The sequence below is a fragment of the Erpetoichthys calabaricus genome, chromosome 3 (genome assembly GCF_900747795.2).
Source record: "Erpetoichthys calabaricus chromosome 3, fErpCal1.3, whole genome shotgun sequence".
NCBI classification, from domain to species: Eukaryota; Metazoa; Chordata; class Cladistia; order Polypteriformes; family Polypteridae; genus Erpetoichthys; species Erpetoichthys calabaricus.
Window position 1 is genome coordinate 20761237 of NC_041396.2, and position 16535 is coordinate 20777771.

The following is a 16535-nucleotide window of genomic DNA, read 5'->3' on the forward strand; positions in this document are numbered from 1 at the left end:
TAGGGAGATACCATTTAAGACCTTCCGGGGAAATCGTACCATCCAAATACAAATCAAAATATCCGACAACCACATATACCTAATAAAACAATAAACAACAAAACAACAAAAACATTTATACCTAACCTCGAGGTTATTAACATACAAATTTAAACATTACGGTACGCGTACGCTACTAATACTATTTGGACTTCTCTTACAGCTATCGTTGGACCTTCTCAGGCACCTGTGACTACGTTTAGCATCTGCACCCCCTTTAAAACACCAGTCGGTAAAAATGATATGTTACGCGCGAGTCTTGTGCTCGAAACCTACAGCGAAACCTCTGGAAAAAAAAACCTTAACAACCAGATGGTAAGACCAAATATCTTACAAGAGTTAGAAAAAAAAGTTCCCCTTTTTTTTTTCTCATTGCAAACCCGCTAGTACTTTGCTCGTTGTAGTTCATATGTAAAACTTATTGAAAGTCTTGCCTCGTAGCTATCCGTGCTATAAATAGATCAGCGTCACGGTGAGGCTATAGCGTCACAGAATGTCCTAAAATGGTAAAAAAAAAAAAAAGTTAAGCAGTAAATTGGCAGATGTTTAAATTTAAAGTTTACGTTAGTTAAAACAAAAAGAAAAAAAGGAAAATTCAGAATATTACAAATGGCCGTCTTCAGGGAACAACTACCATATACAGTATACTTGCGTATACTGTAAATCAGGTCTTGAAACCTGAAAATTTGATCATAAAATCAGACCCCGACTTATAATAATAATAATAATAATAATAATAAATTTTATTTATATTGCACTTTATATTTTAGCAATCCCAAAGTGCTACAGAGTAAAAATAGAATAATAAAATAAAAAAAAAAAAAAAGAACAGAAGAGTCTATAAAATACTTTAACAAAATGACTTTCTAAAAAGATGAGTTTTTAGGTTTCGCTTAAAGGCCTCAGTCGACTGTGGGGCTCTCAGGTAATCAGGGAGGGCATTCCACAGCCTCGGCGCCACAGATGAAAACGCTCTGTCACCCATACTGCTGAGCTTAGTTCTGGGGACTTGAAGAGTGTTAGTGAGTACAGAGCGGAGGGAACGTAAGGAGTTATGGGGGGTAAGGAGTTCCTGTAGATAAAGAGGGGCATGTCCATAAATGCACTGATGGGTAAGAAGGGAGACCTTGTACTCTATTCTGAATGAAACAGGGAGCCAGTGAAGGGTTTTCAGGATTGGGGTGATGTGATCATACTTTCGTACCCTCATCAGGATCCTGGCAGCGCTGTTCTGAATATACTGGAGTCTCTGGATACTCTTGCCAGGAATCCCAATGAGGAGTGCATTACAGTAATCCAGCCTGGAAGAGACAAAGGCATGGACGAGCTTCTCTGCATCTGCCAGGGTGAGTAATGGGCGGAGTTTGGCGATGTTCTTGAGATGGTAAAAAGATGACTTACAGAGATATTTGATGTGGGTGTCAAAAGTAAGTTGGGAGTCCATTCTAACACCCAAATTAGTAACAGATGTGGAAAGAGGAATATTTTGGCCAGAGAAAGTAATACTGGTGATGGTAGAAGAGCGAAGATGATGTGATGTACCAACTAAGATGGCTTCTGTTTTGGATCTGTTCAACTGAAGAAAATTGAGCCTCATCCATGCCTCTATCTCCTCCAGGCAGGTAGACAATGTAGATGTTGGCAGAGGAGCAGTAGAGGAGGTGGGAGTAGTCCTGAGGTAAAGCTGAGTGTCATCGGCATAGCAATGGAACGATAAACCATGTCTGCCAATGACAGTTCCAAGGGGGAGCATGTAGATAGTAAAAAGGATAGGGCCCAGCACAGAGTCCTGTGGAACACCACAGGCGACGTTGTGGGTGTGGGACTTTGCGCTGCCAAGGGCGACATGCTCAGTTCTGCCAGTCAGGTATGATGTAAACCAATTTAGAACAATTCCTGAGAGTCCAATAGTGTATTGCAGGCGGTGAAGAAGGATGTTATGGTCTATTGTGTCAAAAGCAGCTGTCAGGTCAAGGAGGATAAGTAGTGAAGGTGAACCAGTATCTGCCGTCATCAGAAGATCATTGGTGACCCTGACCAGGGCTGTTTCAGTGCTATGGCCAGGGCGAAAACCAGACTGAAACTTTTCAAACAGATTGTTCAGTTTGAGATGATCGTGAAGTTGTGCTGCAACTATTTTTTCCAGAACTTTGGAGAGAAATGGAAGATTGGAGATGGGCCTATAATTGGAGAGAACTTCAGGATCCAAGGTGGATTTTTTCAGTAGAGGTCTGATGACAGCAGTTTTTAGTGCAGAAGGAATATGGCCAGCCAGGAGGGACTGATTTATTATCCTGGTGATAAGTGGAGAGATGGCAGAAATGTTGGCCCTCAGCAAGGGTGAGGGGAAAGGGTCCAGGGAACTAGTAGACGGTTTCATTTTCCTGATGACATCCTCCACCTCTTCCCGTGTGGCAACAGAGAAAGAGCAAAGAGGATGGACGGTCTCAGACAATGAGTCAACAGTTGGGAAGGGCAAGATATCCTTGGTAGAGAGGTGTAAACGGATATTATCAACTTTTTGTTTAAAAAAGTTGATATACATGTTGCATCTGTCATCAGTGGTCTCAGAATGGGCAGGTAAAGGAGGTTTGACAAGATGATTTATGGTTGAAAAAAGTTTTTTAGGGTTGCTGGAGCCATTTCTGATGATGGTGGAATAAAACTTGGACCGTGCAACCTTCAGAGCTTCTGCATACGCTCTCGTGTTCTTTGTAAGCCTGTTTATGGACAGTCAGCCCAGAGGCCTTGAGCCGCCGCTCAAGGACACGCCCAGCCGCCTTCATTTTTCGCAGCTCGCAGGTATACCAAGGTGCTGAGCACGAGAATGAGACGGACCTAGATGTTAAAGGGGCGTGGAAGTCCAGGAGACTGCTCAGGGACTGGTTGTAAAAAATCCACAAGGTCAGCAACAGAGAGGGAGCTGATAAAGTCAGAGGAGAGAAATGTAAGGTCCAAGGCCAAGGCATCCACATTGATATTCTTCAGATTTCTGAAGTAGATCTGTCGTTTTGGTTTGATACGGGAGGAGAAAAAGGGCAGCTCCAATGACACAACTTTGTGGTCTGAAATACCAAGATCAAATACCTTATACACCCGTTCAAAAATGCGACACTTGAATATTATTTTTTTTTTACATCATCTTGCCTCCTCCAGTCTCACATCAGTTTCTCAGACACATCGAAGTTTGTTGCAGTAGCACAGTTGCCAGTTTCTTTCTTTTCTTCATATTTTCTTCTGATCGAACGCTCCAGCGTAGATAAGGGGTGCTCTTGCGATAAAAGTGTATGAGGTTGTGAGATACAAAAAACACAAATCAGTGCAAACGTCGCTTCGGATCACGTAGGCACAATACATAGAAAAAAAAAAGGCCGTGTGCTCCGTGGTTACTCTCTCAGGTGGACGTTAGCATATCATAAGCTCTTGAATCAATAGTGTGAGTTTTCCACATTCTACTTATATGACCGACATTATAAAATACCAGAAATTATATGGTAAAATCAAACCCTAACTTATCTGCGGGAGAACTTAAACGTGAGTATATACGGTAATAGGTTAAAATCTGCAGATGTTCTGCAGCAATTAAAGTAAATGAAGCCTTGCAAGTTGAAGCCAACAATTTGCTCAGGTGTCCCAACTTCTGTTGATTACTTACTGAAACGCACACAAAACTATAGTTTCACATATAAATCAACATAAAATGTCTGTTGTTGTGTGCTGTGGCCACCAGTTTGTTGTCTCTTGTGGCTCGAGCCACTTATGGCCAGCATGACAGCTGGCAGGGATTTGTGGCAGGCTGACTGCCATGTTCTCTTTGGAGGGCAGCAGCGGCAGTGGCAGTCAAGGTCACAGTGCAATGCAATCTGGTTTGTACCTCTTGTCAGTGTAGGTGATGGTCTACCCAGGTGAACATTGCCATAGTTGCATCAGCTCTGCGATCAGCTGGGGGTTGATCAGCTGATGCGGATACCTCATTTTCGTTTTTTATCTCGATCTTCAGATCACTTGTATCAAAATTGGAGTCCAACAAGTCAGAGTCCAATTCAGTGATAATATGTAAAATGGTGTTCACGGAGGGCGGCACGGTGGCGCAGTGGGTAGCGCTGCTGCCTCGCAGTTGGGAGATCTGGGGACCTGGGTTTGCTTCCCGGGTCCTCCCTGCGTGGAGTTTGTATGTTCTCCCCGTGTCTACGTGGGTTTCCTCCGGGCGCTCCGGTTTCCTCCCACAGTCCAAAGACATGCAGGTTAGGTGGATTGGCGATTCTAAATTGGCCCTAGTGTGTGCTTGGTGTGTGGGTGTGTTTGTGTGTGTCCTGCGGTGGGTTGGCACCCTGCCCAGGATTGGTTCCCTGCCTTGTGCCCTGTGTTGGCTGGGATTGGCTCCGGCAGACCCCCGTAACCCTGTATTTGGATTCAGCGGGTTGGAAAATGGATGGATGGATGGGTGTTCACGGATTATTTTCGCTTCGATCTCTCGCCAAATGTCAGTACCATTTTTGCTGTTTGCTCTTCATCAGTCACACGAGCATGGGGAATCTTGGTCAGACCAACCAAGCTAATTTTCCTTCTAGCAAAGACAGTCAAACTAAAATGTAACGGCGGGTTTTGTCACCATTTACAGTCGATTAACGCCCTCAACCCCTCCTGTTGACAAAAGTTGACATCTGCCCTAAAAGAATTAATTGTATGTGGCATTGAGAAAAGTGTACACGATCCATTGATCCAACCATCTTCTTGGTACTTACTGAATTCTGGGTTGGTTGCTGAGAGTTGGCATCTATCACAACAGCACTAAGCGCAAAGGGTAACCAACCCAAAACAGGAAGCCCACCCTATCTGCCCAATAACAAATAAAACACATAACAGTATATTCTTAAACCTGCTTAATCCAATTCAGGGTTACAGGGGACCAAAGCCTACCTAAGCATGGGGTGCAAAACAGGTTAGGACATCAGTCCATCATCAACACACTCGCACAGCTTCACTGGGGCCAGTGATGGACCACCGGTTAATGTGAACTGCACATCTCTGAGCATGTCAGAGGAAAGCTCAAGAAGAACTAGAGAGAAGTTGCAAACTTTATCAAAGTCATAGTGAACTTTATTGTCATCTCAACCATATACAAGTATACAGATAGACAAAATTGCGAAGCTCATGGTCCACAGTGTAACAACATGAAGTGCAAATAATTCAAATAATAATTTGTTAATTTCCCCATGGGATTAATAATCTATCTATCTATCTATCTATCTATCTATCTATCTATCTATCTATCTATCTATCTATCTATCTATCTATCTATCTATCTATCTATCTATCTACATTAAAAATAGAATTAAAATTTCAATTTAAAATTAAAACACAAACAAGACAAAGCATTGTGCAAAGACAAGACGAAGAAGTAGCAGCAATATTAATGTGTAAGATATGTAATATAATAAATAAATAATAGATACAGATATTACAGAAATGATCAGTGTATGATAATCGTTGTGTAAGACATGTGTAAACAATGACAGGTCAGAATGTTTCACAGCAGAAGGATATCAAGAGTGTCAAAATCCTTCAAGGTCAGTATGAGATTTTCAGTTCTTCTCTACCTGCACACTCGTCTTTGCAGGACAGTGGCTCGCATGTATAAAAGTTCTGTTTTTAGAGGTGGTTGAGGCCGTGTGGGAGATCCCAGGGGGCAGCATGGTGTTAAGGAGTCTAACAGCTTGGAGGTTAAAACTCTCCTGCCACCTGGCAGATCTGGCTCTGATGCTGCAGTATCTTCTCATGGATGGCAGAAGTGTGAAAAGTCCATGTGAGGGGTGTAAGGGGTCCTACACAATGCTGCAGGCCTTGCGGACACTGTGTTTGTAAAATATGTCCTGTAGTGAAGGGAGAGGCACCCCAATAATGTTCTCAGCTGTCTTCACTATCCTTTGCAGGCACTTGCGGTCGGATATGTTGACAGTGATACAGCTGGTCAGCACACTCTCAATTGTGCCTCTGTAGAACATGGTGAGGATGGAAGGGGAAAGACTTGCTCGCTTCAGCCGCCTCAGGAAGTATAGTCTCTGCTGGGCTTTCTTGATTAGTGATGAGATGTTATGCATCCATGTAAGTTCCTCAGTTATATGTACACTGAGGAACTTGGTACTCCTAACAGTCTCCACATCTAAACCGTTGATGCTGAGTGGGATGTGGGCAGAATGTGATTTTCTGAAGTCCACGATTATCTCTTTTGTCTTGTTAACATTGAGAGATAGATTGTTGTCTTTCACACCATGCAGACAGCCGTTCCACCTCATCTCTGAATGCTGTTTCATCATCCCTGCCTATCAGTCCCAGCACCGTCGTATCATCCGCAAACTAGATGATGTATACTGACGATGACTGGAAACGGAATTCGGACTAGAGAAGTAACTGGGCAAATTTGTCACCGGGTTCTGGTGGTGAAGTATTATCCTTTTAAATGGGCAGAGTTTGTAGAATGCTAGCCATTGTGGTACCTCTTCTGATAAATACATATAAGTGTAGTACTAGGGTGTTGTACCATGTTAGTCATTATGAATGTAGAGAAAAGCCAAGCAAAATGACACCTTTTATTGGCTAACTAAAAAGATTACAATATGCAAGCTTTCGAGGCAACTCAGGCCCCATACATATAAGTGTAAATACTGTATGTTAAAATAGTGATTCACCATTGGACAAAATACAAAGATTTTATTGATCTACTATATATAAATGTTCCAATTTATCATTTTTCAGGGCTTCATTCTTTGGTAGGTTTTTGAACCTTAAAGAAATCAGGGTATACACTTCTGTTGTCCAACACGGAAATTATTTGTCTTGTCGCACTTAGGAGCAGTGATTTTAAAAAACGCTTTACTGACATCTAGTGGACAAAAGTACAACCTGCACGTTGTATTGTTTATGATGGACCTGTAGGGCTGTTTAGGAGTATAAGCCTATTGTGTAATCACTGTCACATGTTCAGAGTAAAGTGAATGTTTTACTTTGTGGGTGCTAATCAACATGCAACACACTCTCTTGATTATAGATGGACTGAAAGACATGTGAGGAAATAAATAATAAATGTTGCGAGGCAGCTTTACTTCCACTTCACCAGTGTGCCACCTGCTTAAAACATCCATTTCTTTCCATAATTAATTCCAACTTATTTCCAGAGATGGGTCTGAGTCCTTCATATGCAAGTCTCAGGTACTCTCCAAAACCCTGACCGTCAAGTTTCAAGTCAAGTCTAAAGTTATAAAGATGACATTCAAGCAAGACAACTTGGGTCATAATTGAGAAGACTTGATTAAAGAAAAAGTCCTCAGAGACTCTTACCACCATCTGTAATTAATCTCATTTTCATAAAGTCAGATGTGTTCTAACATATAAGCTGAGAATAGACTTTCTCAGAGAAAACGTCTTAATAAGACGTAACAGTGATTGGTCCTGTGCCCTCCGTAATGTTTGGGACAAAGACACATTTTTCCTTGATTTCTTCCTCTGCTTCTCAGTTTAAAATTACAAATCAAACAAGTCAGATGTGTCTAAAGTGTACATTTCAAACTTTAGTTTAAAGGGATCTGTATACATTTTCAGTCACACCAAGCAGAAATTACAACACCCCCACTTCAGGGCACCATAATATTTGGGACACAGCAATGGTAGGTCTATTAAAACCATCATATTTAGTCCTTTGTCACATATCCCTCACATGCAATGACTGCTTGACGTCTGTGGTTCATAGACATCACCAGGTGCTGAGGGTCTTCTCTGGTGATGCTCTGCCAAGCCGCCAATGCAGCCATCTTCAGCTCCTGCTTGTTTGAGGGGGCTTGTCCCCTTAAGTTTTCTCTTCAGCATTTGAAAGATCTACTCAATTGGATTTAAATGGGGTGACTGGCATGGCCATTCAAGAATTTTCCATTTTTTTATCTTTGATAAACTCCTGTGTTGCCCCAGCAATATGTTTGGATCATTATCTAAGTTTCTATACACCTCAGAATTTATTGTGCAACTGTAGTAAAATGACAATAAGTGTGCAAGAACCTGTGGCAGCCATTTAAGCTGAAGCTGTAACACCCCCATGACCATTTTTGCATCTTGGGCAGTTCCTTTCTGTCTGCACACTTTGTTCTCTCATCAGTCTGATGAGGTTCATCTTTGTCTCATTTCTCCACAAGACCTCTTCCCAGAATTCTGCAGGCTCCCTTAAGTCCTTTTTCACAAACTATAATCTGGCCATCCTGTTTTTGTAGCTAACTAGTGGTCTGCATCTTGCAGTGTGGCCTCTGTGTTTCTGTTCATGAAGTCTTCTGCAGATAGTCATCTCTGACACGTCCATATCTGAAGTCTGTTTCTGATCTGTCAGAGAGACGTTTGGGGCTTTTTCTTTACCATAGTGGGGATCTTCTGTCATCAACAGTGGAGGTCTTCCATGGCCTTTCAGTCCCTTTGCGATTACCAAACTCACCAGTATGTTCTTGTTTCTTTATGATATTCCAGACAGATGATTTTGGTCACCCTAAGGTTTTACTGAGGTCTTGGATGGTTTTATTCTTGTTTTTTAGTCTCATAATGGCTTCTTTGACTTTCATTGGCACAGCTGTTTTCCTCAAGTTGACCAATGACAACTACAGATCTCCAAAGGTTAGAAGTAGGCTGAGGTATCTTATAAAGCAATGAAACCCACCTGAGGAATCACAAACACCTGCAACACCAATTGTCTCAAACATTATGGTGCCCTGAAATGGGGGGCACTGTGTAAAAAAAAAAAAAAAAAAAGTGTTGGCATTTCTACTTGGTTTGACCAATTTTTTTTCAAATCGCCTTAAAGGAACATATGCATGGTGCAGTTTAATCACTTCTGAATTATGTGATTTGTGATTTTAATATTCAGAGCAGAGAGGGAAGTCAAGGAAAAATCGAAAGAAAGTCGAAGCACGATATAGCGAGGGATTACTGTAAAAACATTAGTCCAGAAAAACTGCAATCCAAGGTGGTTGTATTTGTAATCTGATTGAGGGTGAATTATTGAAACTAACCGCATTTTATGGCTTCTTCTTAAAAGTTGCGCCTCATCCCAGAAATTCCTGCTCAAATCCGGACCTGCCCAATTGCGTCATAAACCCTTGCGGTTTCTAGGAATAGCAGTCCGATTAAGTAGCTTTTCTATATTTTAGTTGGAACAGTAACACATCACTTACTGTATTTGGTACCGACTCTCTAGCAAGCATAACTGACTTTATGAATTTTGAAATGGCAAATGTTGTTTGTGAAAATGTTATTGTCCTGTCTGTGATTTTTGATTCGCTGATCTTGCAGGTGTCCATTCCATACTTTGCAGTGAAGTCTGCAGTAAATTGATAAGAGCCGAAATTGGTAACCCTTGGTGCTGATCCCTCCATTCCTTTTGCCTCCTACATGCTGATTAATCCTAATGATATATGGCCTGCGAAAAGTACTGTATATTAACCGAAAGTAAATTAGAGGAGAACAATTTGAAAGATTGTAACTGCGGCGATATAACATCAGACTTTGTAAGTCACTTATCTCAAGTCTATGTCAAGCCGCAAGTCATCGATAAGCAAGTATAAGTCAAGACTAGAGTCCTATTCGAATCATGCCATGTGACTCAAGTGGACCGCCTGAAAAGCCTTACTATTACCTTAAAAAACATATCAGTGTTTAAATAATCAGCTAATAATTTTAAAGGCATAATGTTTGAGTAATAAAACATCTTGGTTGAAAAGTTCTTTTTTTTTTACTGTGGCCCATAAAAGAGAATCTCTTTTTGTGGTGTTTACTGATCTCCTAGACCTCGTGTTCATAATTTTCAAATCTAACTGTCATGTCTTCACACGCTAATTTTAATTTTTTGAAATCTGAGGGCCTCTTTGTGGACCAAGGTGATGCGTTTTCATGACACTGGCCATGCTCTGAGGCACCTCACATTCTCTCACAGTCTCTTCTCAGGGGTCCTCTCTGGACTTCTGACATTTTTTCACCCAAGGAGGTAGAGCCATCTGCACAGGCATATATTTATAAACTGTATAAAATGATACTCAAAACATGTTAGTTTGATTAACATAAAGGTTATAGTAAGATAATGAGAAGCATTTAATATATGTCTGTCATCGAAACAAATGTCTTTGTCTCTATTTGTAGATATCTGATGAGGACTGCATCTTACCCAGCAAGCTTCAGGCAGCACTGCAGCAGATCCTGGAGGAGCGAGAACAGATTCTGGCCCAGGAAACAGCCCTGCAAGAAGGTAACATCCTTAGTCCTGCGTGAGATCTTCTCTAGGCTATTGTTCAGTGAAGTACGGTGGTTACACTTCATTCCCAGTGCCAACACTTTTAAGTCAGAATTATGGATCGGCCGAGTCTGCAGAGGCAGTATTGAGTGCAAGGCATAAACCCATCCTGAACTGACTGACCACACATCACAGGCCACAGTCATTCATATACTTTTGCTTTCTTGTAGTCGGTCAAACACTTTTGTAACCATGTTTTGCTTCTGATAAAACTTTCTATGCTTAGTCCTCTTGATGCTTGATTAGCTGGATTTAGGGCAGATGAGACATACCTCCACTGATCACTGTGACTCGGTTGGCACCAAAAGTCTTGAATCGTGTGTTTTCATTTGAAATGTTTTTTGGCACTGTGGTGCTGTCAGTCCAATATTCAGATTCTTGCAGGGGTATTTGAAGTTCACCTTTTAGAGTTTTATCCATTTTGACTGCCACAACAGCTGCTGTTAGGACCAGTCTTTGAATTGTGACATGTTTCATTGGTGCCACTCTTGATTTCCTTATTAAGAATGAGCAATGTTTCATTTGGCAAGAGAATATATGTGAGTGTGCCATATCTGTCTTCACTAGCGTCTGCAGAATGGTGCATTTGAGCTGACTCCATGCAGGTTTGATGCATCTGTTCACATGGTAGTTTTCCAGTAACTGAAAGTCATCCATCCATTTTTTCCATTTCTGAACATGCTGGACTTCCACTTCTTCATCCTGTCCACGTTTTCCTTTGCACAAGCCTCTTTAAAATAAGCTTTGCTGGTAGTCTAACTGGTGCTAAAAATCCAAGGGGGTCATAAACTGAACTGATAACAGACAGAATACCACGGCTTGTAGCAGGTAGGTCTGATAACTTTATCTGAAATTTGAAATTGTTCTTTTCAGTGCACCACTGGATGCCCAGTATGCTTTCTGTTGGGAGCAAATCCAGGTGGAGTGGTGGCTCTGAGGCTAGGGATCTGCACTGGCAATCAGAAGGTTGCTGGTTTGAATCCCGTAAATGCCAATAGGGACTCTGCTCTGTAGGGCCCTTGAGCAAGGCCCTTAACCTGCAATTTGCTGAGCGCTTTGAGTAGTGAGAAAAGCGCTATATACAGTTAGGTCCATAAATATTTGGACAGGGACAATGTTTTTCTAATTTTGGTTCTGTACATTACCACAATGAATTTTAAATGAAACAACTCAGATGCAGTTGAAGTGCAGACTTTCAGCTTTAATTCAGTGGGGTGAACAAAACGATTGCATAAAAAATGTGAGGCAACTAAAGCATTTTTTGAACACAATCCCTTCATTTCAGGGGCTCAAAAGTAATTGGACAATTGACTCAAAGGCTATTTCATGGGCAGGTGTGGTCAAGTCCGTCGTTATGTCATTATCAATTAAGCAGATAAAAGACCTGAAGTTGATTTGAGGTGTGGTGTTTGCATGTGGAAGATTTTGCTGTGAACAGACAACATGCGGTCAAAGGAGCAAAGAAGCCATCCTTAAGCTGCGAAAACAGAAAAAACCCATCCGAGAAATTGCTGCAATATTACGAGTGGCAAAATCTACAGTTTGGTACATCCTGAGAAAGAAAGCAAGCACTGGTGAACTCAGCAACGCAAAAAGACCTGGACGTCCACGGAAGACAACAGTGGCGGATGATTGCAGAATCATTTCCATGGTGAAGAGAAACCCCTTCAAAACAGCCAACCAAGTGAACAACACTCTCCAGGGGGCAGGCGTATCAATATCCAAGTCTACCATACAGAGAAGACTGCATGAAAGTAAATACAGAGGGTGCACTGCAAGGTGCAAGCCACTCATAAGCCTCAAGAATAGAAAGGCTAGATTGGACTTTGCTAAAGAACATCTAAAACAGCCAGCACAGTTCTGGAAAAACATTCTTTGGACAGATGAAACCAAGATCAACCTCTACTAGAATGACGGCAAGAAAAAACTATGGAGAAGGTGTGGAACAGCTCATTATCCAAAGCATACCACATCATCTGTAAAACATGGTGGAGGGAGTGTGATGGCTGCCAGTGGCACTGGGACACTAGTGTTTATTGATGATGTGACACAGGACAGAAGCAGCCGAATGAATTCTGAGGTGTTCAGAGACATACTGTCTGCTCAAATCCAGCTAAATACAGGAGTCAAATTGATTGGGCGGCGTTTCATGATACAGATGGACAATGACCCAAAACATACAGCCAAAGCAACCCAGGAGTTTATTAAAGCAAAGAAGTGGAAATTCTTGAATGGCCAAGTCAGTCACCTGATCTTAACCCAATTGAGCAGGCATTTCACTTGTTGAAGACTAAACTTCAGACAGAAAGGCCCACAAACAAACAGCAACTGAAAGCCGCTGCAGTAAAGGCCTGGCAGAGCATTAAAAAGGAGGAAACCCAACATCTGGTGATGTCCAGGAGTTCAAGACTTCAGGCTGTCATTGCCAGCAAAGGGTTTTCAACCAAGTATTAGAAATGAACATTTGATTTCCAGTTTATTAATTTATCCAATTACTTTTGAGCCCCTGAAATGAAGGGATTGTGTTTAAAAAAATGCTTTAGTCGCCTCACATTTTTATGCAATCGTTTTGTTCACCCCACTGAATTAAAGCTGAAAGTCTGCACTTCAACTGCATCTGAGTTGTTTCATTTAAAATTCATTGTGGTAATGTACAGAACCAAAATGAGAAAAAAGTTGTCTCTGTCCAAATATTTATGGACCTAACTTTATGCTCCTATGTATTTTAAAATATTGAATGAGCAAACCGGACCAATTGTGATACTATATATAACAAAATTGGTAGAATTATGTCGGCACGCAGAATAACATTGTAACATAGGTTTGGCGCGACACCACTGAAAGGTTGCTGACCCCTGGGCTATACCATTGTCTAAATATTTATGGACCTAACTGTAAATGCAAAGAATTATTAAAAAAGAATTATTAAATCCTTTTGTTCAAGAGCTCCATCTTCTTCAGGAATAGACATTAAGACCACTCTGCTGTTCCTCACCCACTTGGTCAAGTGGAATCCCCTTTGAAGCACAGAGCTTGGGGATTTTTTTTACCAGTTTTATTGCTTGTTCTTCTATTGCAGCAGACTTTCAACAGTCATCCTGTGGTATAGTGGGTCCACAGCTCCCGTCAAAGGCCAATTTTAAATAAATAATTACCGCACTCGCGGCTTAGTGAGGGGGCGTGGTTGTGTGACTGAAGCAGGTCCCGGGGTGAATCGTGATGTGGCAGCTGGACAGTGAGCTCTAGCAGTGGTGTTTGGCCAACACTCGGGGGGGCAGAAGGAAGCGGTCGCTCCAGCTGAGCGAACAAGGAGCTGGAGTGACCGGGGATGAAGGCCGGCCGGCCGCGTAAGGCCAAGATGGCAGCGAGAGTCGTGGAGTCTTGGGAAGGTGTGCCTCAGTGTGAGAGACCTGGCCGTTGAGGAACCCAAGTCTCAGTCTGGTAAGGAAGCCGTACGGAGCCAGGGAACGGAAGGCAACCGGACAGTAGAGAAGGTCAGCTGCTGAGAGGGCGACTCCCCTATTGAGAAGCAGGAGAGCCGCCAGATACAAGAAGACACCAGCTTGTTTTTAAAGAGACTGCTTCCAGCATTGTTTTAACCTTGTTTTAAAGGATTGTTGTTTTTCTATTTATTGGATTTTTAACCTCCATTTAGGATTATTTATTTATTTAATAATCTTTGATGCACTGCACTTCTTTATTTGGACACTTTGTTTTTGATTGTTGTTTTGTTGAATTTTAATAAAAACACTTTTGCACCTTTTTACACCATCCCCTTGCTCTATTGTTGTGCCTCACTGCCATGCTCATCAGTAACATTACCGACGGTGACGGGTTCAAGGGCTCCCAGATGCAAGACGGGAGCATGGAGTCGAACCCGCATCGTCACACATCCACATAGAAATTCTAAAGCAGGGTGTTAATGGCTTCCTCAGGAACTGCTTCTCTTGCATCTTCGGTTGTGCTATGCAGAGCATAAGAAGAAGTACAACTGGGTGAAGAAGTCACACCAAAAAGATGTCCCGTCATTTTAAATTCTTCCAAGTCTTTACTTTCATTACCCTCAGGATACCACAAAAAACGAAGAAGATCAACATCTATATCTGGGACTTTTACTTGGTAGAACTTTGATTTAATGTCTGCCATTAAAGCCACTGGCTGCTCTCTAAACCTTGTAATGATGCCAATGAGTGTGTTAGTTAGAACAGGACCTCTGAGTAATTGTTCATTAAGTGAAGTTCCTTAGTAGGTGGCTATATAATCAAAGACCACTCAAATCTTATTTTTCTTTGAATGATACACACCATATTGTAGAATTTACCACACTCTGCCTTCTTTACAATTCAGCCTTTCTTTGGGTACCTTGACAGCATAAACTTTCTCAATAACGTCTTTCATGAAAGCTTTGTAGTCTTTGTGTAAACCTGGGTATTTATTTAATTATCTTTTGAGACCAATAGCACGCTGTTCTGCGATACAGCAGTTGTTTTGCATTTTAAATGTTTCATCTTTTAAAGGCAAATTTAAGAAGTAGTGGCCACCCACCAGTCTTGCAGATTCTGAGACTATGCGTATGAACTTGATGTCTTCTTCAGGCATTTCTTCTTTCTCTTCACAGCTGTGGTCTGGAAAATAGAAACTATATTGTTGATGCAACATTTCTTCTATTTCTGTTATTGACACACGAAGAACTGAATATTTAGGCAGCTTATCACTGTACTTTGCGAGGTTGTCTATTTCCTTGTACGGTCCACCGAGCATCCACCCAAGTGCAGTCTTCACAGCATGAGGTCCATCTCCTCTGCTAGGTATGACTTGCCACAGCTCAAAATCTTTGGGGTTGTTGATACCTATTAAAAGGTCAACTTCAGAATCGAGAAATGGTAGACATACCGTATTTTCTCTCTCCACTGGAATGGAAACCCATGTGTAGACTTTCTGTAAATCCACATTCTGTATGTGTTATCATTGAGTCCACAGACTTGCAAATCTGATAAAACAGAACATTTGGTTAGAATTCTTGAATCAGTATCACAATTACTCATTTTTTTAAAGAGTACTTGAGTCCTTTCTTTAAATTTTAACTGTCTCGAAAGATGTTCAGTCCTCTGATGGTCGTTTTCTGACAAAAAAGTATTGAAAGGACAAGTCAGTTAGCTTTGATAGAATTACTTCAAGGACATTGGAATTTGACTACAGCGTCAATCTGGAATCTCTAAAATGTTAATACCAAAAAAGTCAGCATAGGACTTACGAATAGTCAAAATCTGCCATAACGTTAAACCAATTTTTCACACCACGTTCATGTTTTATAAATCCTTGCTTTTATGTAAGAGATGGCTAATGCAAGTTCCTCAGCGTCAGGACATTTTATACATGGGTCCCTGATCTTCTACCTAAAATTGTAGTCCAAATGTTAACCAAACTACACCTTTGTTACAACAGGTTGTAAACACAGCATGTTAGGGTTATCTTATTCTATCAAAATTCTAACACCCACTTTAACCACCTTCAGTTATCTCCTTTTGTCTTTTCCAAATACATCTTTCACTACAGCCTTTTTACCCCCTGTGGCTTGCAGTGGGCGTCAGCTTCCAAAAACCCAACACAGAAAGATGCAGGACACAAGTCCAGCCACACACGTTTTTTATTATTCTTGTGGGAAACACTTCCCATTTTGTTTCCCACTAATGCAGCACAGTAACACAAGCAGAAATAAAAGCTCTTCTTCTCCTCTTTCTCTCTCTCTCTCTCTCTGTCTGTCTGTCTCTTCCGCCTCCGCTCCTCTTTGTAAGCTTTGTCTCCTTCCTCCCGGAATGAAGGCACTGGGCTCCTATTATACTGGACCCGGGATTACGTACGGTAGTCTTTTAGTGTGGCCCAGAAGCACTTCCGGGTGAGCCAACATAGTAGGGCTCTCCAGACCCAGCAGCACCCCCTGAAAGTTCCCACTTAACCCAACAGGGCTGACCCGACAAACTCCCAGGTCCGATGATACCCTGTTGGAATTTGTTGTGCTGCTGCAACACAGGAGGGCTACCATCTAGTGTTCTGGGGGAGACAATGTCCTGTGAATGCCATCTCTCCCTGTCCTTGCCGACTCCCGGCCATCTCTCACACCACTTAATCCTCCATTTCAGTCGTTTCCCTAACCCACTACATAGTTCCTCCAGGTTCC

The 16535-nt window shown here is 41.7% G+C and overlaps 1 protein-coding gene across 2 annotated transcripts in view; it reads left to right on the top strand.

The window, feature by feature from the left end:
- Nucleotides 1-16535, top strand: part of dennd2c (DENN/MADD domain containing 2C) — a 218023-nt gene that overhangs the window by 186188 nt on the left and 15300 nt on the right. For both annotated transcript variants that reach the window (XM_028796440.2, XM_028796441.2), the window contains exon 16: nucleotides 10207-10312. In XM_028796440.2, coding sequence (XP_028652273.2) covers nucleotides 10207-10312 — 106 coding nt within the window. The remainder of the gene's footprint in view (nucleotides 1-10206; nucleotides 10313-16535) is intronic.